The sequence below is a fragment of the Monodelphis domestica genome, chromosome 3, assembly GCF_027887165.1.
Source record: "Monodelphis domestica isolate mMonDom1 chromosome 3, mMonDom1.pri, whole genome shotgun sequence".
Taxonomy (NCBI): Eukaryota; Metazoa; Chordata; class Mammalia; order Didelphimorphia; family Didelphidae; genus Monodelphis; species Monodelphis domestica.
The window spans coordinates 261373550-261398407 of record NC_077229.1 but is presented as its reverse complement, the minus strand read 5'-3'; the positions used below and the strand labels follow the sequence as shown (position 1 = coordinate 261398407).

Here is a 24858-nt window from a genome sequence, read left to right as displayed (position 1 = left end):
CATTTGAATGATAATATTAAAGACATTTTTCAAGCTTCATATAGTTGCTTTAGTTTAACTCCTCCTAATCCACCCCCCCCCAAAAAAAAACCCAATAATAACCAGAATACTCAGTAACCAAAAGTTCGGCTTTAAGTAGAATTTTCATCCAGAAAGTGTTGTAAAACCCTGATTGTCATACTACCAGCACTTCAAGAACTGTGTCAGAATCCCCCCTGACTTGGGTTGAGGAGTGATTATCAGGGTCTCTTAGTCTCCCTTGATTTAAATATTCACCAGGGCACCTGGGGTGCTTTTGGGGGCCAATTGTCACTGACATGAACATGAAGTGAAAAATATATGTCTGCACTCCTTTATTTTTCATTTATCAGTAAGATGCATGTTTTTCTCATGCAAAGAGAAGAAATCACAAGAACACATGCTTGTCTGTCTTTAGAACTCTCTAGAATTAGCTTGTCATGAAATGTAAAACTAATGTGCAGTTGTAAAAACCACTGCCAGCATTTTCCTTGCCGTTGCCTGATGGCTAAGTAGATTTGGAAATGAAAGGGGTTATTATAAAGTGATTACTGAATAGCTAGGTATGTCATTTTAAACAAGCAGCTAAAATCCCTCTGTTACAGATTCAGGCTGTAGTCTTGTTTTGTATCATTCATATTTAAGATGTGATTTTGATTGTGGAGGAGTAATCAAGCTACAGCGATAATTTAAGGGAAAAAATATACCAGATGATATTTTCTTTCATTCTTTATTAAAATACATCAGAATATAAATGATGCACTCTCTACAATGTGTAACTATTAAATTTGGACTTCAATTTAAGAATATGAATGCAAGTTGGCTTTGGTTCAGAGTGAAAATCTCTCTAGTTCCTTAAAAACTTTTTTGTTGTTCTCTTTCTAAATTAAAATCAGATTCAAAAGAGAACAAGGTTGTTGGGAGAACTGATACATCCCCAAATGTAACAAGTTAAAAAGGCAAAATATCCAGAATGTTTCACAGAGGCCTTTTATAGCTGAGGAAGGAAGGAGATAGGGAGGAAGGGAGGGAGGGAGAAAGAGGAAATGAAGGAATGATGGAAGGAAGACTCACAAATTGAATTTTCAAAGGAGATTGTGATTTAGATATATACATGAAGAAAAAAGTCATGTCCTAGTTGTGGTTTCTAGTATGGCAACTTTAAGCAGGTCAGATAATATTCTCTCTTACTATAAAACTACTGTGAGAATAACTCCTCTGCCCTTTTATCTTGAGGTTATTCACCCCACCCCCTTCCTGGTCTTTGTAAAACAGGGGTGATTTAACTTAACCTGAGCACCAAATATTCAGTCTTTGACCCAGCCTTTGAAAAAGCTGAAGAACTTCTGAAGTTTGCAGGCCCTCTCTCATTGTTACACATGGGAACCTTCTTTTCAAAAATCAAAAGCTAGACCATTATGTCAGAGAAGCAGGATGAAAACCAGGAAAGATGCCCATCTGGTAACTGAGATTCATGCTTCAAATTCCCAACAAATAAGTAGTGATATTATCATGAGAATTCCAATTTTGAACTAGACTGTTTCTTCAATTTCTTGCAAGAAATAAATGTATGAATGGAGGCAAATTGCCATACCAGAAATAAGGGGAGGAATAGAATCATTGTCTATATTATATCTGGAATACATATAATTTTCTCATCTATTAAATCAATAGCTAGTATATGTGGATATGTATGAAGAAAGAAAAGAGATTTGAGAGGTAAAGTAGGATTGATTAACATAGAATGGTGCTGGACAAGAGTCTGGGATGTTATGATCACCTCTGGGTATTTAATATTTAGTCAGTGTAATAATTAAAAAGACAAAGGAAGAAATAAAAACTCAAATCAGAAAATCTATTGTGCATTCCTATTTCATGCTAATCTTCAGCTTTCAAAAAGTGCAGATGTTGAAAACTTGATTTGTGGGGTCACAGAATTGGGAAAATAATGTTTATGCCACACAAAATTGCTTTCATGATAATAATGGCATTTTATAATAGAGCCAGCAGAATTAGTTTGGGATGCTCAGATGATAGAACTCCAAGGTGTTCATGCCAGCTAGAGAGATAGAACTTACCACTGCAAAAAGAGTAAGCTTTGGTCTTGTATCTTATTGATTATTTTTTAGAGAGCTCAGAAGTTTACAAGTTGGACCATTCATCTCATTTCCTCATGTCCATTAAAATCAAAGATATTAATAAACTCTTTTAAATAAACACTTCCTCCTGCTCTCCTATTAATATGCTTTGGGAGGTTGCTAACAGCAGGCAAGCTTGCTGGGAAGTACATTTTTTTTACTCCTTAATTCACCAGGCTTCCTTGGAAAAGATTAGAAGGATGGAAAACCTGGGTTTTTAAATAAGTGCTTATCAATCATATGCTATTTTAAATTGAAGAAAGCTCTTTTTTTTAAAAACGAGTTGTTGATGAAAACATACTAGAATAATTGCAGTATAGCAATCAATCCAGCTTGGGGAAGTGTGGTCTTTTGTGCAACCATTTGCCCAGACTCATAAACAACTTCAAACAGAAACCTCTGTAATCATGAAAAGACTACAAATACTAAAGGAAGAGTATCTGAACAGGTTAAAAAATAAAAGATTTCAAAGTAATATTAAAATTCTTAGTATATTAGATGAAACTATTTTAAATTAATTTGCTTTTTTCCCCTAGCACTAATACAATGATACTTTTGCTGCAGGGCAGAGAATAATTAGGGAGCTTTTCACTTTGGGGTAATGGATTGGTTCCAAGGCTCTAAGAAGTTGTGTGTGCATCATACCTTTATGATTGTGAAAGAGGTCAAAACCTATTCCAAACCAATTTTTGACTGTCTTGAAAAGCAAAATTACTTTACATCTGAAAATTACTTTACATACTTCTGGCTTATATTTTCTGATAAAGATACCAAGCAACCTGAATGACTACCATGTCATTTTCCCCTCCAGGCAGCAGTTTCTCTGTAAAGTTCACCCAAAGGATAAACTACAGTTTGCTTATTCCAGTGCATTGAAACAATTCAGGGTTCTAATTATGCTTCAGCAAAAATGGAGCTGCTTCTGCTGTAATGAACTTTCCTCATTGAAAATATCATCAAGGAATCTAAGCAAAAAAGGTAGAATACATTGGTGGTCAGAAAAAAAACTCAAATATCATTTTGCCTACCATGTGATTTCTTCTGAACCAATATAAAACAAAAAGATTATTCTTCCAGTTGAGAAAAAAAAATATCTCAGAACAGTCCACAGCATAACTGAAAGTCAAGAGGCTATTTAAATAAGACTTATCTCAGATAAACATGGTGGCAGTATAGACACAGGACTCTTCCTCATCTCACCACCTACCTATATAGACTACCACAAAAGGCCAAAAAAAACCCAACAACCAAATTCATATAAACAAAGGGACTCTACAGTTAGGGCACAGCATTAAAGGTACATGGGATTTGGGCATTTCCTTTCCACACTATAAGGGGGTGAAAAAGTTTCCACCAAAATAGGAGCTAATCAAACCTCTCCTACCCCACCTACAGAGCCAGAGTCAGAGCCAGTTCATATTAGAATCAGTGAGTGAATGAGGGGCACCTCTAGGTCCTTTGCAGCTGACTAAGACCCACCCCTAAGAGCAGCTAAACCTGAAACCCCAGCAGGCTGAAGAGCACAGACTTTGGGCGCCCACGGGGAAATAGCACAGAGAAGGGCAGCAAGCAGTAGGAGCTGCAGAAGAAGAAGTAGAATTCTTAAATAATCCTGTATAAGAAAAAGAATTTGAACAAACCATCAGAGAGCCCCCTTAGAAAAATCCCCAGGGCCTGATGTATTCACAAGTGAATTCTATCAAACATTCAAAGAACAACTAATCCCAATACTATACAAACTATTTGACATAATGAGCAAAGAAGGAGTTCTACCAAATTCCTTATATGACACAAATAGGATACTGATTCCAAAGCCAGGCATGTCAAAAACAGAGAAAGAAAACTATATATAGACCAATCTCCTTAATAAATATAGATGAAATTTTTTTAAATAGAATATTAGGAAAAAGACACCAGCAAGTGATCACAAGAGTCATTCATTATGATCAGGTGGGATTAATACCAGGAATGCAGGGATGATTCAATTACGAAAACCATCCACATAATTGTCCATGTTAACAAGCAAACCAACAAAAACCACATGATTATCTCAATAGATGCAGAAAAAGCCTTTGATAAAATACAACACTCATTCCTATTGAAAACATTAGAAAGCATAGAAATAGAAGGGTCTTTCCTAAAAATAATAAATAGTATATATATATATATATATATATGTATATATATTATATTATATATGTGTATATAAAACCATCAGCAAACATCATCTGTAATGGAGATAAACTCTATGCATTCCCAATAAAATCAGGAGTGAAACAAGAATGCCCATTATCACCTCTACTATTTAACATTGTACTAGAAACACTAGCAGTAGCAATTAGAGAAGAAAAAGATATTGAAGTTTTTAAAAGAGGCCATGAGGAGATCAAGCTATCTCTCTTTGCAGATGATATGATGGTTTACTTAAAGAATCTGAGAAAATCAACAAAAAAGAATAGAAATAATTAACAATTTTAGCAAAATTGTAGGATACCAAATAAGCCCACATAAGTCATCAGCATTTCTATATATCTCCTACACATCTCAGCAGCAAGAATTAGAAAGAGAAATTCCATTTAAAATCATCCTAGACACTACAAAATACTTAGGAATCCATCTGCCACATCAAACACAGGAACTATGTGAACACAACTACAAAACACATTCCACTAGATCTAAAGAACTGGAAAAATATTAACTGCTCATGGGTAGGATGAGCTAACATAATAAAAATGACAATCCTAACCAAATTAATTTACTTATTTAATGCCATACAGATCAAACTACCAAAAAATATTTTTACTGAATTAGAAAAAAAACCATAATAAAGTTCATTTGGAAAAACAAAAGATCAACTATATCCAAGGAAATAATGAATAAAAAATGCAAAGGAATGGGGCCTAGCAGTACCAGATCTCAAACTATACTATAAAGCAGTAGTCATCAAAACAATTTGGTACTGGCTAAGAGACAGAAAGGAGGATCAGTGGAATAGACTTGGGGTAAGTGACCTCAGCTTTGGGAACAAAAATTTGATATTTGACAAAAACTGTTGGGAAAATTGGAAGCCAGTATAAGAGAGATTGGGTTTGGATCAACATCTCACACCCTACACCAAGATAAATTCAGAATGGGTGAATGACTTGAATATAAAGAAGGAAACTGTAAGTAAATTATGTGAATACAGAATAGTATACTTGTCAGATCTCTGGGAAAAGAAAGAGTTTAAGACCAAGCATGAGTTATAAAAAATTACAAAATGTAAAATAAATAATTTTGATTATATTAAATTTAAAAAGTTTTGTACAAAAAAAAAACCCAATGCATCCAAAATTAGAAGGAAAGCAACAAATTGGGAAAAAAATCTTTATAACAAAAACCTCTGACAAAGGTCTAATTACGCAAATTGATAAATAGTTAAATCAGTTGTAAAAAAAAAATCAAGCCATTCCCCAGTTGATAAATGGGCAAGGGACATGAATAGGCAATTTTCAGATAAATAAATCAAAGCTAATAATAAGCACATGAAAAAGTGTTCTGAGTCTCTTATAATCAGAGAAATGTAAATTAAAAAAAAATTCTGTGGTACCAACTCACACCTAGCAGATTTGCTAAAATGACAGCAAAGGAAAGTAATGAATGCTGGAGGGGATGTGGCAAAATTGGGACATTAATGCATTGCTGGTGGAGCTGTGAATTGATCTAGTCATTCTGGAGGGCAATTTAGAATTATGCCCAAAGGACACTAAAAGTCTCTCTGCCCTTTGATCCAGCCATAGGACTGCTGGGTTTATACCTCAAAGAGGAAAAGTCTTGTACAAGAATATTCATAGCTGTGCTCTTTGTGTTGGCAAAAAAAAAAATTGGAAAATGGAACAAATTGTGGTTTATGTTGGTGATAGAATACTATTGTGCTCAAAGGAATAATGATTTGGAGGAATTCCATGTGAACTGGAATGGCCTCCAGGAACTGATACAGAGTGAAAGGAGAAGAACCAGGATAACATTGTACCCAGAAAATAAAACACTGTGGTACAATCAAATGTAATGGACTTCTCTACTAGGAACAATGCAGCAATCCAGAACAATTTGGAGGGACTTATGAGAAAGAACTTTATCCACATTCAGAGGAAAAACTATTGGAACAGAGCCACAGAAGAAAAACAACTGCTTGATTACATGGGTTGAGGGGGATATGATTGGGGATGTAGACTCTAAATGATCACCCTAGTGCAAACATAACAATATGGAAATAGATTTTGATCAAGGAAAAATGTAAAACCCAATTGAATTGTGTGAGGGCTACAGTAGGGGTTTGGGGGGAGGGGAGGGAAAGAACAGGACTCTTGCATCCAAGGAAAAGTATTCTAAATTGACTAAATAAAATTTAAAAACAATAAAAACAAAATAAAATAAATAAATAAGACTTATCTGTGGATATTTGCAGTTGTTTCAGACTTTTCATGACTACATGTTGAAGTTTTCTTGGCAAAGGTATTGAAGTGGTTCTCCCTTTCCTTGAACTCTTTTTTTTTTTTACAGATAAAGAATGGAGACCAAAAGGGTTAGGTCACTTGCTCAGGGTCAGATAGATAGTAAGTGTTTGAAGTTGGATTTGATCTCAGGAAAATTAATCTTCTAAATTCTAATAATAGTCCTCTATTCACTGTCCCACCTACCTACCTACCTATCCAGGGATAAAAGTATCTGTGAAGAAGGGAGATAGCAGAGTTTTTCACTATAGAATCAATGACATGTACATGATTTAATGAGATGGGGTGATGCACCCTGGGAGGTATAGAATTTCTAAATGGTGTTCTTGTCTGACAAAATACTTATATATTTAATGACATCATTTTCCCCCACAAGAGCATATCTTGCCCAGAGCTAACAACTGTTCTTTTTAATCCTTACTTTTGGTCTTAGAATTGATAATGACTTCATTTTAAGGCAGAAGAATGTTAAGGTCTAGGTAATTAGGGTTAAGTGATTTGCCCAGTGTCACACAGCTAGAGTATCTGAGGCCATATTTGAACTCAAGTACTCCCGACTCCAGGCTTGGTGGACTAGACACCATGCTAACTAGCTATCCCCTACTATAAGTCTTAATGCGATTATTATTTGAATGTTCTCTTAGAGGACCAGAGATTTGAAAATGGAAGGTGCCATGAAGCCAGCTAGTTAAATCTCTTCATTTTAGAGTTTAAAAAACTGAGACCTAGTGAGGAAGTATCTTAGCACAGTGACCCAGGGAGTAAATGACATCTTGGATTAGAATTCAAGTTCTCTAGCTCCAAATTCAGCATTCTTTTCTACTTTGTAACATGCATCTTCTCAGAAGAACCAGACTTTTCAGTGTTCTGAATAATATGTAGAAAAGGACAAGTCTAGATTTCATAGGAATTAGCATTTGAGCTTAACTTTGAATGATGGCTATATTTTTTAAAAGAGGAAACAAGGAAATATAGGGAATGTAGAGATGACTGGTAGAAGGATGAACATGAACAAAGAAGTAGAGTTGGAAAAGCATGGAGTAGTATATTATTCAGAAGCCTGGGAATAACTCAATTTAAGTAAAGTAGAGGCATCTGTTAGAGATATAATGAGATTTTGTTGCAGAAGGCCCTGGGATGTCAAGCTAAGGAATTTAGATTTTATGTAATAGGAGGTGGGGCCTCATGACAGATTTTTAGAGTAAGAAAAATGGCATGAGGATAGCTAAACTGTAGGGACATTCATTGGAAACTGTGCTATTTTGGATAGCTTGAAGAGAGGAAAAGCTGGAAGCATGGAAGCTATGAGCTTACTATAGACTGTAGATGATAGTAGATGAGGCCCAAAAGAGTGAGCAGGGACAAAAGAAGTAGCAATAATAACAATAGCTAACATTTCTATGGCACTTAGTGTGTTAGGAACCCTGTTAAGGGATCTACAATTGTTTTCTCATTTGATCCTCATGATATCCGTAGGAGGTATTGTGGTGTTATTAACGTCTCCATTTTATAGATAAGGAAAATGGGGCAAACAGGTTAAATGATTTAGCCACCAACACACAACTAATATGTGTCAGAGACTGAATTTGAACCCATGTCTTGTTGCATTCCAGTCTGGCTCTTTATCTACTGCACCACCTAGGTGCAGGGTAATCTAGAGACAGAATTTGTCAGGACAGGGACTGTATAGATATGAGGGACTAGGTAGGGAGAGACATAAAATTAATTCAGAAGTTTGAGCCTGTCTTTTAAAAGATAGATACAATGTTACCAAAAACCATGATGCTATCTTGCTTAAAAATAAAACAAAAGAAAAAAAAAACTCTTGCTCTCAGCCACAAACTGGGACATCTGGTGATTCTTCTAGACATTCATTGCCAAAGGCTTTTTATCCTCACTGATGAGTCAGAACAAATTGGAAGGTGAGTGCTAGAGCCCGTCCTGGGAGATGACTGTGAGAATCCAAGGAATAGAAGGCAGACATGAAGAACTGCCCTGAGTATCAGAGAAAATGAGTTAAGAGTCAGGTAAAGAGGCTGACCTGAGATTCTTGCAGGGCTCTGAATTTCCAAGTTCAAACCATAATATTCCGAGTCCATACTCTCTTACTGTGGCTTATAGGGAGAAAGATTTCCAAGACCGCCCAAATAGCCACACAACTACTTGTATAGAATGTTTAGTTTGCATTCAGAAAGAAAAAAAGAGACCAAAAAAAAACCCACAAAAAAAACCACCACACTACCTTCAAGACACATATTTGAGGTTATAAATGTACTTAGTGTGTTGGTGACTTTTCCTTAATAATCTCAGTATGGGTTTTTTTCCAGTGAAATTATCTAAGCCCTTCTTGAACTTAATGACTTAATTATATTTTCAGTGCTTGAAATTGTTTTGCTTTTGTGAATACACACAACACACATATACAAATGCAATGCTTTGGGGTGGTTCAGCAAATGAGTTCTAGAAAAAGGAAAAGGAAATTCATTCACAAGTTAGGTATGATTTCTTGTATTCTTATCCTCTCTCTACCTTTTCACCCTACATTTTGCTAAGGGGTCAGTGCTTGACTTATATCTAATATGGTCCTCATAGTTGAGACATGAGTTCTTTCTTATTTCTGCCTATATATCTTTGTTTTTTATATGCAAAGATATATAGGATGTTCCAAAATGCTTAGTGAAGTTTTCAGCTCCTAAATATCTCTACTCACATATGTATAACGTATGTGTGTAATTATGTAAATTTTTCTCTATGTATTGTCTTCTCCAATAGAATGTAAGATTCTTAAGGGCAGGTTTTGTTTCATTGTTTATATTTGCATCTCCATCGCCTAGCAAACAGCTTGGCACATCATCTGTGCCTAGTAAAGGCTGGTTGATTGATAGGTGGATTTCATACTTACCCTTAGTGAAGTCATCCATAGTCACCAATCTAATTAGCCTTCTAAACTAAGGATGCCCAAATCCATTAAGAATATGATCATTTGCTATGGGGGGTGGGGGGGAGGAAAAGAAAATGAGCTATGTCTTTAACGAATAATGCTTGGAAATGATCAAATAAAATATATTTAAAAAAAAAGAATATGATCATTTATGAGCCACAAAAGAAAATTAGTTTAATTATTTTAGAGACGTATCTTGTTTTGTTTTTGCTATGACCTTATTAATCCCAGGTTAATCAGCCCCACCTTATTCCCCAGTACTGACTCTAACATACTTTGGGGAGCTTCCAGAAAATGTATTTTCAAAGGATAATGATACAACTCCCCCCCTCACCCCGTTCAGAGATAGAAATAGAACATTTTTTAAGCTCTCACTATATGCCAGATCCTGTGCTAAACACTGGAATAATGAATTTGATTTGGGGTACTAAGTGTCTTATAGGACATTCAGTCCTTAATAGGCAGGAGAAGAGTATACCCACTTCATGAGAGGTCTCTTAAAGAAAGTATAACAGTTAAGTAAAACTAAAAATTGAAAGACCTTATCACAAAATGTATGTAAAATTTCACATCTATAAAAACTTAATAAAAGTGTATTTTCTCTGCATCTATATCATCTATATCAATAGCTGCATCAGCCATGATACTATCATCTCTTCCTTCCTTGCTTCCTCTTTTCAATTATTGGGATCTACATACTTCCCACAATATTATGTTCCCTCTATTCCTACTGTCACCTGACTATTTCAGGGCTTCATTATAATATGTAGAATAAGCTACTTTTTCTTTATTTATTGCCCCTCATGATTATAAGCTTTCTGTTCCTCAATAATGCCATGCTTTAATAAATATCTAATGAGTTTTCTGAGTTATTAGGCAGTAATTTCCTCAAGAACTTATTGATCTCTGGACTTCTTACATGAGAGATTGTTCATAAGATATGAACTGGAATTCCAGCCTTTCATGATGACCAAGTTTAAGACCGTTAATTCATTTCATAGTATCAGTAACTTACTGCTTAGCTGCAGAGATATTGTGAGTTACCCAGAAGAGTCTGGACCAGCTTTGAACAAGAATTTCGGATATGTGATAGATGCTGACTCTCACTTTCAGTCCTCAGAGAAATTATTCTTCCTTTCCTGTTTCTGCCTTGTAATTTTTGCTTTCTGCTAGTAATAGTCATCATGACAAATATTCAGTGCATAGCACATTCCCTTGCATATAGTTGGTGATCAATATATATGACAATGATGATGATGAACACGATAATGACCTCCAGTCATTCTATATTGGTTTCAGGTGTCATGCCAGTCTTGTAGAGCACAGATGCATCATAAATCATGGAAGGAAGGCAGTAAGCAGTAGTTTTCATTTAACATGGGAAATCATTGATGTTTGGTGAAAAGTCCTTTTACATTGCTCCCTTAGTTTTCTCTTTATCTCTCTCTCTTTTTGTTCTCGGTTTTCAAGTCACTTGTTTCTTTTTTTAATCCCATCTAAAATTGATTTAAAAACATAAAAATAGATATATTGTACCTCTTTTTGGATACTATTTGCTTTGTAGGAAAAACTAAACTAAATGTTTAAAATCAGTATGCACACTGGTTTTATGAAAAATTAATTGTTTTCCATTCATTTTTGTTTCCTATGAAATTCAGGGAAAACTGGTTATTTTCTCTGAAGAAATTGTTTTCAGGACAAGTATTCTTAGAAAGTAGTAGCTCTTCCTCACAGATTGATACAGTGTATTGTATTCAGTGAGTTTTCAAATGAATAAATGCTTATAGGACATTTTTATTTAAAGGTTAATAAACCTAAGCATTCTTTGATTTAATTGGAACTAAAAAGACTTTCTCTGAGGTGAATGTAGCAGGTTTTAAAAACATTATATGGGTCAAATATATGGAGAAAGACAAAGTTATATTAAAATGCTTCCTTGAATCCTGTATTTTTTATCAGCTACAGCTATCTGAATGGTTTATTGCCTCACTGTTAAGAACAAAATTGTTGAACAATAATAATTATTCTAGCTGTTTCCCCCAATATGTGCAGCTCTTATATGTGTGTATGTATGTATGTATATATATGTATATATGTCCATATATTGTTTCTGATGCCCTTATAAATAAATATTTGTGGCAATATTGAAATAATAACTAAACAATTCATATTTTTATAATTCATTCAAGGTTACAAAGTATTTCTTCACAACAAACATTCAGACTCAGCTTATAAAGGAGAAAACTAAAACTTGGAGATCATGTGACTTGTCATATAAGTAGATTTTTTTGTTCAGTTATTTCAGAAGTGTCTGACTCTTTGGGACACCATTAAGGTGTTATTCTGGCAAAGATACTGGCCTGGTTTGCCATTTTCTTCTCAAACTCATTTTACAGAGGAGGAAACTGAGGCAAACAGATTTAAATGACTTCCCCAGGGTTCCACAGCTAGTAAGTATCTGGGCTAGATTTGAACTCAAGTCTTCCTTACTCCAGATTTGACTATCCAATATAATGCCTCCTGTCCCCCAAATAAGGTATAGTTAACAGTAATAGTTACCATTTATAGAGTGCTTTAAGGATTTTACAAATAATATCTCATTTGACCCTCACAATAATGCTGGAAGTCAGTGCTATTATTATTCTCTTTTTAGAAATGAAGAAACTGATGAAGACAGAAGTGAAAAGATTTGTCAAGGGTCACACAAGTATCAAGGGCCTGAGACTGGATTTGAATTCATATCTTCTTGAATCCAAGTCCAGTGCTTTATCCATTATGCCACCCAGCTGTAGTAAATACCTGAATTTGAACTGAGGTTTCCCAACTAAGACCAACACTCTTTCCACTAGAGTGCAGCTATATTGGTTGATGGCAGCAAAGGATATAGCCCATGGTATTTCTAGTTTTTGTTTCATTTATTTTAATAGACCTCTCTGGTCCATGAAGAGGGAGAAAAGAGAAACCTGATGTCGGGAACCTTAGTTGTAATCTATGTTTTTTGATTATCAATGACAGAATCAAAAAATTACAACCAAATGTCTCTCACAGGTTCTGAAATTGAGTTTCTGAAAAAGCACTGTAGTTGTAATAGGAGGTAAAGTGTGAAGTTTCAGAGAAATGAGCTGTGAATTGAACCTGCAATGGAAATTGATCCTATCAGTCAGTTTCTGCCCTTATTCATGGAAAAAAAAAACCAGAACTGAATGTAGAAGAAACCAGGATCGCTGATTAAATGGGATGCTAAAGTGCCAGGGGCTAGAAACAGGGCTTGCTGGTCCCTCAGGTCAGAGCTGCAACTGTCAGACTTCACTGCTTGAAACCCAGCTCAAGCTGGCAGAAAGAGAGCAGAATGAAAGATGCTGCAGGCACCAGCGGGGGATTGGTAAGAGCTACCTGACTAAGCTTCAGGCATGACAGACATGGCAATCCTTTGGGAGACCATCCTAGTTTCTTATCATGAGTCAGTGGGCCTGGATTGTCCCAGCTGGCCTCATGATTCATGGCAATGGGGCTTATCATAATAGCCACAAAAAGGGAGGCAGAAAATGTCAGAGTATCCCAAGGGTCTGATTGTGGCAAAGTCTGTCTTAGAAATCAGCCCCTAACTCTCTTTCTCATGTTAACAAATATCAGGAAAGGGAGGGAGACAGAAGGGAGGAAGAAGCAAAGGAAGGGATGGTTGCAAATATTCCACAATTAGTAACAGTTTGTTAGGCATAGGAATATAATTTATTACCCTATTATCTAACCTCAAAAGATTCATATGTTGTGTATAAAGTTAGTAATGGTATACCAAGTCTGTTTTTAATGGTATTTGTCTTCCAGTCTGGAAATGCAGACTGAAAAGCAATTAGCATACAGAAATTACAGATATTTGGTTATGAAGTGATCTATTCTCAAACCAGTGCCCTTCAGGGTACATGGAGATCATCCATACCACTTTCTAAAGCAAATGTCTCTATGGAATGTCCAATTCACAATTAAGACACAAATAAGAATAGAACCATTAGAAATGATGAAGATAAAGGTACCATAAAATACCAACTTAAGGTGTAATTGTCATTAATTCATTGCTAGATCAGAACTCAGTTTTATGGAATGGCAAAGGGAAAAAAAACACTGTAACCTTTGGGCACTTTGTTTTAGGATGTGGTGAAAGCAATGTCAGATTTTCACTGAGTTATTGCATTTAAAATATAAATGCCCTGTGCTGATCTAGTGGTCTTTATCTCTCCACTGTGGAAAGATAATTCAGGCTTCCAATTTATTTTATAGGCACTGTGCCATGGTTTATTTGCCATCTTCCTTTCTTACAGTTTTCTCCTTTGGTCAAAGGGGAGAATTCTAGAGGGCAGTTTCCAGCTGAGAAAGATTGCTTCAACTTTTGCCATCATCCTCTTTAAGCAAATTACAATTAGGTGGTTATAGCTAATGACAAGAGATTTGTAAATCAAGAAGTTAAATGTGCTTTTCTTCCCTCTTTGTTGATAGCAATTTAGAGGCCTAAAGGTTAACCTAAAGGCAAGGCCTCATTTTGAATTTAATGAGAAGGCTTATCTTCTCTATTTATAAGAATTCTTGTTAGTTTTTTTATATTAAAAATCTAGGCCATTAAAAATAAAAGCTTCCTTGACTCTCAGACAAGAAGAAAAAAGTTTCTTCCTATTTGGAGTCAAAAAGCCTTCATTAAACAACTTTTTCTTTCTTTCTTTCTTTCTTTCTTTCTTTCTTTCTTTCTTTCTTTCTTTCTTTCTTTCTTTCTTTCTTTCTTTCTTTCTTCCTTCCTTCCTTCCTTCCTTCCTTCCTTCCTTCCTTCCTTCCTTCCTTCCTTCCTTCCTTCCTTCCTTCCTTCCTTCCTTCCTTCCTTCCTTCCTTCTTTCTTTCTTTCTTTCTTTCTTTCTTTCTTTCTTTCTTTCTTTCTTTCTTTCTTTCTTTCTTTCTTTCTTTCTTTCTTTCTTTCTTTCTTTCTTTCTTTCTTTCTTCTTCTTCCTTCCTTCCTTCCTTCCTTCCTTCCTTCCTTCCTTCCTTCCTTCCTTCCTTCCTTCCTTCCTTCCTTCTTTCTTTCTTTCTTTCTTTCTTTCTTTCTTTCTTTCTTTCTTTCTTTCTTTCTTTCTTTCTTTCTTTCTTTCTTTCTTTCTTTCTTTCTTTCTTTCTTTCTTTCTTTCTTTCTTTCTTTCTTTCTTTCTTTCTTTCTTTCTTTCTTTCTTTCTTTCCTCCTCTTCTTCTTCTTCTTCCTTCAAATTTCTTCTTCAAACTTCTTCATTGAAATTTGTGCCTTCCAAATTTCAAATTCCTAAAATATATACTAGAAGGAATTTCTAAATTTAAAAAAGTCCTGTTGCAATAACCATTGTAAGAGTAATGGATTGAAGAAATGGGAAGAGGGGTAGGTTGGGAAAATTAGCAAAGATTAATATGTGTGTTTTCCCCCCTTTTGGGGGCTACCTTGGATGCTCTTAGAGTTTTTGTTTGTTTCTTTTTTACCTAGACAAAGGTAAAATAAGGCAGATATGTTTATTCAATGAAAGGTTATTTTCTGTGAAAACTAAGTTAGTACTGAATGATATGTTTAAACCAATATCCAGAGCATTTAGTCACTTTATTAGAAAACAAAGATGATGGAAAACTTTGGAGAATGTTTAGAACAGTCTTGGTAATGATATATTAATGAATAAGCAAAAGGAAGAGGGAATGCATACTAATATGTTTATTAGGGATCTCTAGCTCATTAGAACTTTTCTTAATAGTCAGTTAGTGAAGCAGCAAATAAAATTAGACATTCTCCTTAATCTTATATAAAATGTTTCCAGTCAAGAAAAAAGTCCCAATATTCCTAAAAGTATGATGGGTAATATTTTTTTCTAATAGTATTAATTTAATATATAAAGTAATTCTGCAATTATGAAGATTCCATGTAGATTATAGATTTAGGGGAATGTAATTTGATTTAGATTTCTTTTTAGCATTTCTAGCTTTGAATCTCTTGTACCTTGTATTTTTCTGAACTCCAAACTACAGATTTGGCCTTTCAAAATGTTCAAAAAATTTAAGGCCTCCTTAAAAGTATAATTTCTTTTCCTGAAATAGGGAATATTGTGAAAAATCTGGGGAATATGGCAACCAAGAATGCATTGCTTTTTGTTGTCCTATATATTTATGTATCAGTTTGTATTATAATTATTTGCATTTATATGGTCTCTTCAATTATTTTTGATGCAAGACCTGTCTGTCTTGTTTCTCTTTTTATATTTTACCCATATCTCAGTGCCTTTCACAAAGTATCTTTCCCTCAGTAAATGTCTGTCAAATGAATATAGTCAACTCCTCATCTAATAGAGAATTATTTGCATTGGGCTCCTCTACTACTACATTCTCTAATGAAAATCACTTTAAGTGCACAAAACAAAAACTCATCCAATGTATTCTTTTACAATTCTTTTTGTACAGATCCCATGCGTGGACCTAGAAAACTCGAAGTTGTAGAGATCAAATCCCGGCAAATCACAATCCGTTGGGAACCATTTGGCTACAATGTCACTCGCTGCCATAGTTATAACCTCACTGTCCATTACTGTTACCAAGTGGGAGGACAGGAGCAAGTTCGAGAAGAAGTAAGCTGGGACACAGATAATTCACATCCCCAGCACACAATCACCAACCTGTCACCTTATACCAATGTCAGTGTGAAACTCATCCTCATGAATCCAGAGGGACGAAAAGAAAGCCAGGAGCTTATTGTACAGACGGATGAAGACCGTGAGTACTTTAAAATAACATTTTTCAGTGGCACTTTAAAAAAATTTCTTTCTTTTTAAAGTATATTGGTTTAAAAATGAGAACTGAAACAGAAAAAAGTCCAGGCTTTACTGAAATATATGTTTATACTGCATCTCTTTGTTTGCTTTGATCATTGGGGAAATGGGGACTACATAAATGATATCATTAGTATAAGACAATGGTGTCTAACTCACAAAGATGAGGGCCTCTGAACTGTATATAAAGATCCCCATGGGCTACATATTTATATTTCATCTTTACTTATTTTGTTAAATATTTTATAATTATATTTTGAGCTGATTCCTCTTCTGACCTAGGGAACTCCATGATAAAGAGACCATCTCTACTAATAATGCAGGTCATCTCCTCTGCAACATGACAGCCTGTTGCCTAAAACATTAAGGCAAAGTTTGGCTAGGGTTACATGATCAGGGTCTACTCAAGACCCTGGTCTCCTGACTCTTCATGAGTCTATATTAAAGTGGACTGCTGTTTTCTCCTCCAGCTCATTTTACAAATGAGTAAACTGAAGCAAATACTTGCCCAATGTCACACAGCTAGTTGGAGTGTCTGAGGCCAGATTTGAATTTAAGAAGATGAATATTCCAGATTCCAAGCCCACTGTTCTATCCACTGTACACCCTAGCTGCCTGTCAACTATAAAAATTATCTATCTACTATATCATACTGCCTTTCCATAATTATGGTATTACATAGACTTACAAGAACTGTGGTTATTGTTCTTATTTGCACTCAACTAATAGTTATTAATCACCTACTATATGCCAGGCAATGTGCTAAGTATTTGTAATATTATTGACTTACCTTTCTTGAATGTGATGAGATTTACAAAACCTCTCAAGGGACATCGTGGCATTATCCAGACAACAGCCATAAAGTAATAAATCCCTGAGTTTGAATCCTATCTATGACATTTAATTTTGGAGGGAATGATATGGATTAAATTTCTTAGCAAAGTTTTCTAACTCACCCATCCCATTTTTCTCAGTGAGGACTTGAGTCAGGTGATAAATTAACTTCTGATTCCAAATTTGTGCACTTTTCACTCTACTGTACAATCTTAAAAATAATCAGGCACAGTGGATTGCTTACTATTTGGAGTCAGAGAACTAGGATTCAAATCTAAGCTCTGCTGGATAGTAAAATAGTCTATGTAACTTGGAACAATTCACTTAAACTGTATGGACCTGATTCCTCATCTATAAAATAAAAGCATGTTCCAGGTGACCTGTAAAGTCTCATAAAACTATAAATCTGTGATCCAGTGATACTATGAAGCATGAAGAGTGAAGCAAAACAAAACCCAATTAAAAAATTCTAGACGTTTTAAAAATAGATATTCTGTTTTATAGAATCTATCTAAAAGCGTAGCGTAATGAATGGTACAGAGAAACCTGTGCTTGATTCTTGCTTTTAACATTTGATAACAGGATGACCCTAGGTGAGTAATTTAATTAGCTTTTCTGATATGTTTCCTCTTCTCTAATTGATGATATATAATAATACTGCCCTCACCAGATTATTCAAAGATAAAATAGGACACAGTATATAAACTATATCATGAATATAAAGCTGCCATATGGGTCAATTTTACAATTTGTTTCAATGAATGAAACATAACTTGGAGGGCATTAAATTCAAAGAAATCCAGGCTTTCATCTAAGCCAATTTGTTCAGAGCTTTCATCCATACCCTAACTTTTTCCCTAAAAGAAATACCCAATTGATTAAAATACCAAAATTCTTCTTACAATGTTATATGGCTGTAAATCATGGCATACCACAGTCTCCAGAGAATCAAAATTGGGAGGGGGCATTCAGCACTGAGTGGAGAAACATAGCTTTTATGCATAACATGTTTATCAGCAAAAAATTATGATCAAGAGGAGACAAAAAACATTCTCATCAAGATATATTGCTGGAAAAGGAGAGAAACTGATTATGTAACAAGAGTAAGGTGGCAGGAAAGTAGAGTGGCCTATGTACTACAGGAGTATATCATGTGCTTTTAAAAGCCCTAGAGATAGACCTGTAGTCTATTGGGTAACAAATTTATGGGAGGTTTCTGATAAAAGTTATACAGGGTAAGAGTGGTTGGGTTACGGGGAGTAATTTTGAAAGAGTGCTTGCTATATCACACATCAAATGAAATGACTTGAAGATAGTAAAATATGATATGCTTTTATTTAAATATATATATATACATATATATATGTACCTATATAAATCCACATATAAAATATATAACATACAAACTAATAATTCATTGTCCACTAGAGTTTCTAATTGTAATGCTCTCATCACTCACTAATGATTAAATTTTTATGTTTTAAAATAATAATACCTTATTTTCTTATAATAAGCCAACAAACTACATACTATGTGTTTGACATGTGGCAGATTCAGAGGAACCTATGACTTCTGATCTGACTTGAAAGAGCTAATAACTATTGGGGCTATAGATAATTGATATTTAAGAAGTCTTTAAAAAAACTGGACCTGCATTTTCATCCTGGTAAATAACTCCTCATAAGGGATTTACTTTCCTTACATTATAATGCTGATGCATACTTCTCTGAAACATACAATTTCAGAGAGTTGCATACAACTCTAAGAAATCATATGGCTTTTCTGGGTTTATATATCTAATATGGATCAAAGTCAGCACTTAAACTCAGGTCCTCCAGATTCTGAATCCAGTTCTCTATTCACAATGCTATACTGACTCTCATGATATTATTAGGGGAATAAAAAGGTGTTAAACTGTATTCTAAAGACTTAAAGAACATTAAGAGTTTTATGTGGGTTGGAGTAGTTAACAAAAGCTTGACAAAAAAGGAGAAACTTGATCAAGACTTTGAAACATTGTTAGGATTTAGAGAAAAAAGAACGAGGAGAGGAGGACATAGCTGGATGGGAAAAGAATAGGATCAATAAGATGTGGAGGAAGAATAGACATGAAAACCTAAGCACAGATTGCAGATCTACTTCTCTTCATTAGAGGCTACATCTTGGGAAAGACAGGAACATAAAGTTGGAAAGTTTGGGTGGGGTTAAATTATGGAAAACCTTGAAATTCAGAATTTTAGATTTTATGAGAAATGTAATGAGGTGTCATTGTAGGTTATTGAGCAAGAGTGGCATGACAAAACTTGTGGTCTAAAGTTTATCCTGGCAATTATATGTAAACTGTATTTGGAGGAGGAGTAACTAATCATGAAGAAAGATTGGAGATTGTTGCAGTAATTGAGGTATAACATTTCAGGGGCATGGCCACTGGCCATGGAACTAGAAAGGAAATAATGAATTCAAGAGACATTCACTCTTTCTAATATTTTTAGTTGCTTTCCAAGTTTGCTAAACTGTTCTTCTCTTTTATCAATGTAAACATTTAGAAATATAATTTTCCCCTTACGTCCTGCTTTGACTGCATCCTCTAAATTTAGTTGAGTTGTCTCATTTATATCATTACCTTAAATGAAATTATTGGCTGTTTCTATGAGTGGTTCTTTGAACCATTCATTCTATGGGGTGTTATTTATTTTCAAATTAATTTTAGTGTTTCAAAGGCTTTTATTCCATGCAATTTTATTGCATTGTAGTCAGAAAAAGATTGGTTTAATATTTCTATTTTTCTGCATTTATTTGTGAAGTTTTTATGCCCTAAGATATGGTCAGTGTTTTTGAAGATGCCATGCCATGCTAAGAAATAGGCATGCTCTTCTCTGTTCCTATTCAATATTCTTGTCATAGCTAACTCTTAAAATTCTATTCATCTCCTTAATTTCTTCTTTATCCAACAGACATTTGGATTGTTTGAATAGAGAAGAGAAAAGAAGACAGAAACGTCAAAAGTTTCTAGCCCAAGAGATTAGATGAATATTGACAACACTGATAGAAATAATTTATTTAGAAATAAACATTTATATTATATACAGATATATATTTGGAAATTGAACTTGAATATTCCTCATTTTGAGTCTGATTCTATATTTATTATGTCTCCTAAATTCCTATGTAGACTGCTTCAAAAGTCTTTATATAGTTTGAACTATTAAAACTTTAAACTGTACTTATTCTTTTGGACTTTCTATATATTATGCATCCATATATAATATAGTTTGTATATATCTTTATTCATCTTGCATGTATATGTGCATACACATGTGCAGTTATATCTATGGATGTATATGCTTGTGTCTGACATTCTATGAATATAATTTATACTAAATTATTTTTTAATTAGCTGATATTCAACATCATCTTTGCCCCAGTTCACCTGTTCTTGGCTATGCATATCAACAAACATTTACTAAGTATTTATTTTATTCAGACCTCATATTAAGTGCTAGAGACACAAAGAAAGTCAAAAGACATTTTCTGCTCTTAAGGAGTATATAGTCCCATTCAGTAACAACATGCCAACAACTATGTACAATCTTAAGGCGGGATGAATTGGAAATAATAAATAGGGAAGACATTAGAATTAAGATGAATTGGAAAACCTTTCATGCAGAAAGTATGATTTCATGTGGTACTTGAAGAAAGCCAAGGAAGTGAGGGCAAGAATAAAGAAGTGTATACATGTTTCTATACTACAGATGTATGTCTGTGAATAATATACACTTAAGAAAAATAATAATAGTAATACACATTTATCAAGTACATTAAAATTTACAAAGAACCTTACATGCCAATCCTGTGAGGAATATTTTTGGGGTGTTACTGTCTTTATTTTCTAGATTAGGAAAGTGAAGCCCAATTAATTTTAAATGATTTTCCAAAAATATCTACATTAAGTGTTGTAAACAAGATGAGCTCTGAATTCTGGTCCATAATTATATCCTCTATTTCCTGTTACCTTTCCATATATATAAAATATAAATCCATATATAATATATGTCATATATTATATATCCATTATTTGATTATTGATTTTAATAGCATTTCATGTTAAGAAATGTATTTTATAAGACAGCTTTTCATTATCACCATTTCTTCTTTCTAGAGCACAGTAAATCCTTGCTACCAGTTGGTGACTAAACAAATCTCTGAATGAGATTGTGGTTGTACTAACAGTGGTTTTGTATTATGAATAAAGGGGCTTAAAAACTCCTTCAGTCAAGTGAGAATGCCTTGAGTAAAGACCTAAATGTTTTTAGGCCATTATCATTTTTTCTGAAGAATTATTACTTTCCATCATTGAATGTCATAACAGTTAAATTTGGTTGATTTGGGCCAGCTAGGTGGTTCAGGGGAGAGAGAACCAGGCCTAGAGATAGGACATTCTGGGTTCAAATCTGGCCTCAGACACTTCCTAGATATGTGACCTTGGGCAAGTTACTTCATCCCAGTTGTTACTTCATCCCCTTATCACTCTTCTGCCTTGGAACTAATACTTAACATCTATTCTAAGACCGAAATTAAGGGTTTAAAAGAGAAATATTTTAGTTGTACTTCAGGCAGTACAGGGAACAACAAGACACAGATAAAAGAGCACTGAAATTAAAGTCGGAGAACGTGGTTAAAATACCAGCTTTGCCACTATCTACTTAAGTTACCATAAGTACTTTTCTGGACCTCAGTTTCCTCATGTGTTAAAAAAAAAGGGAGGATGTAGAATTAGATGAAATCTTGTGATTCCTTATAGCTTTAAATTCATAACTATGCTTCAAAGTTTTGTTTTCCTTTAACAAATGGATAACATGATGTGAATATTTATTGAATGCCAATATTTTATCATACTTTAAGGAAGAAATGACTGAATATTGTTTTCTTTGTTTCTCTCCAAAGGAAAATCTTTCTAGCCAAGGGGAGGGAGTAGGGAAGAGGGAGAGGATTAAAGAGAGAATTCTATCTGCTTTTAAAGGTCTCTATGGGAGAGTTATTCTATCCATAGACTATCAAATATTGTGCCTCGATGAGAAATCAAAGCCTGATATTCATCTGACCAAAACTATACTTTTTTTGCTTTGTTTTTTGATGTTAGTTCCGAGTTCTGTTCCTATCGAATCTATCCAAGGAAGTACTTTCGAGGAGAAGATATTTCTTCAGTGGAGAGAGCCAGCTCAGACTTATGGTGTGATCACATTCTATGAGGTAGAGAATGTATACATTTGATTATAATTCCAGTTCAATTCAACAGATATTAACAAAAGTCTACTAATTGTAATTTAAAGAATCACATCTAATACCAGTAAACTTGCATTCAATGAGTATAGTACTGCTATGACAAAGAGTCATTTAAGCAGATTTTTTTCCATTTTTTCCATTTAAGTACAGAGATACAGTAGATCTAAGTTATCAATCTATGACATATATTTTGAATGGATATTAGTTGCTGCATGTTAAATAGATAAACTTTAAATGATCTATCAAAAATTGGATTTTCTAATTTTTTTCAGATCTAAACATTAAAAAAATAGATCTTGATGCTGCTTGAATATAATATTTTGTTTTCCTGAATTGTGGAGAATACAGAGATTTAAAAGTCAATAAAATTCACATGGGGAAGTGGCAATAGAATAATGACTATTGGTTTTCAGGAATTAGCAACACTCTTTAGACTTCTATGACACAGTTATATCTAGTGATGTGTCAGATAGTTGAATGATAGTATAGAAGATTTTGATGAATTGTTCAAGAAAAAAAAAGAAATAGCAGTGGTGACAGTCATCACCACATTTGTATGAGAATCATTTCACTAAGCCTATTGTAATAGAAACAAGCAGGTAGATTTTTTTAAGTTAGCATTTATTTGAATGCAAATTCAACAAAATTATATGTTGTTAGGTTTCTGGGAATTGCTGCTGCTTCTCATCTGGAACCTCTGCTTGAATACCTTTCAGAAAAACTGACAAAAGGCTGAGCAGATTAAGCTGTCAGACAGTAATCACTGTTCACCCTTCATATCTGACCCAACTAGCCTTACATTTATGTTTCTGTAAATCTTCAGAAACTTGGTATTGAAATGCAAAAAGAAATAAAGAAAAATTAATTGAAAGCTAAGAGAATTTCAGTAAAAGAAAAAAGCTGATTTCAGTGCTAAGCTATTGATGTTGTTCAATGGCTATAGTATTGTAAAGTGGAAAAAATATTGAGAAGATGCATGACTTTTCCCTTGTTTCATAATTACTTCTGACAACAGACTATTTGATCACACTTTTTAAAGTTTGCCATTTTAATCTCTCTGATATTTTTAAGCTTCACTTATATGAAAATTGGGTGGAGAACCAATTATATTTTTAAAGAAATTGTATATTATATCAGTCTTGGAAGTATACCTTAAAGGGTGAGAGAAGAGATCAGTTGCCACAGAAGATACATATGACTGTCTAGAACAAGGGAAATGAGAGCCAGGATCTCTTCATCTACTGCCACAGGAACACATATTTCTCAATGTTAAACAATTAAGAGCTTAAACATGAAAAATAGAAATCCCAACAGAAGAACCCATTAATCTCTTGGAGTTTAGCAGACATGATCTCCCAGGTGAAAAGTAATCTAAACTGCTAGTACAATGGGCATAGATGAATGTGTCATAAATCAGACTTTTTGAAAAATAAAAGTATATGCATAATTGTAGCAGATCAATTCACTTTTCATCTTACTGAAGTTGGGGGGAAGCTTGGAACTTTTTTGAGTTGATTTTAATTCATGATCATAATAATACCTTACATGTGTATAATTTAAAAAGTATGTAAACAGAATAATACCATGCATCTTCAATTTACAAAATATCTTTAAATTTTTTTCTTATTTGATCTCCCCAACAATCCTCAGATGTCTCTAGAGTTTATATAATTAGCTGTATTTTATTGAGAAGAAAAAAGACATTTAGCTGATATAACTTGCCTATGGTAACATCAAATAATTGATGGAAATGACACTGAAAACTAGGTCTTACAACTTTAAGATAGTGAGGTTTTCTCACTTAACTGGAAGAAAATAATGTAACTATTGATTTCTTAAAGTAGATTTTACATATCTGCAAACTAAACCTGGTTAATGTAGAAGTCCTGGTATTTAGATTATAGGAAACCATATGAATGGAAAAATAAGGACATGAAATAAAAGACAAGTTCTGGTATATAAATAATAAAGAAAAAATAAGTTCAATTATAAAGGAAACCAAGAAGTGGAATTTGATGACTAGTGTGGATTTAAAGATGAAAATAAAAAAAAAAGTATTAGGATAAGAGAACGGCTAATATAGCCAAAAAAGAAAATATTGAAATTTTAATGTTAAAGCCAAAGAAGGAAAAAAAAGCAGTAGGAAATGTTTATGTTGAAAGAATAGAGAATGGTTCTTATTCTATACACAACTATTTTCAGACTTCCTTGGTTCTTGGCCAATGAGGTAATGACAGTGATAAACATAGACCAAAGTATCTGCTGTCCTAGTTGTTTCAAGTTAAATCAACAAGCATTTATTAAGTACTTTTTAGGTGACAGGCACCATGCTAAGTTCC

General features: G+C 34.0%; 1 protein-coding gene across 10 annotated transcripts in view; it reads left to right on the top strand.

Annotated features, from left to right (window-relative positions):
* PTPRM (protein tyrosine phosphatase receptor type M) overlaps nucleotides 1–24858 on the top strand; it is a 1053679-nt gene that overhangs the window by 560776 nt on the left and 468045 nt on the right. For all 10 annotated transcript variants that reach the window (XM_056820784.1, XM_016432809.2, XM_056820785.1 and 7 more), the window contains exons 8-9: nucleotides 16038–16346; nucleotides 22377–22486. In XM_056820784.1, the coding sequence (XP_056676762.1) occupies nucleotides 16038–16346; nucleotides 22377–22486 (419 nt within the window). The remainder of the gene's footprint in view (nucleotides 1–16037; nucleotides 16347–22376; nucleotides 22487–24858) is intronic.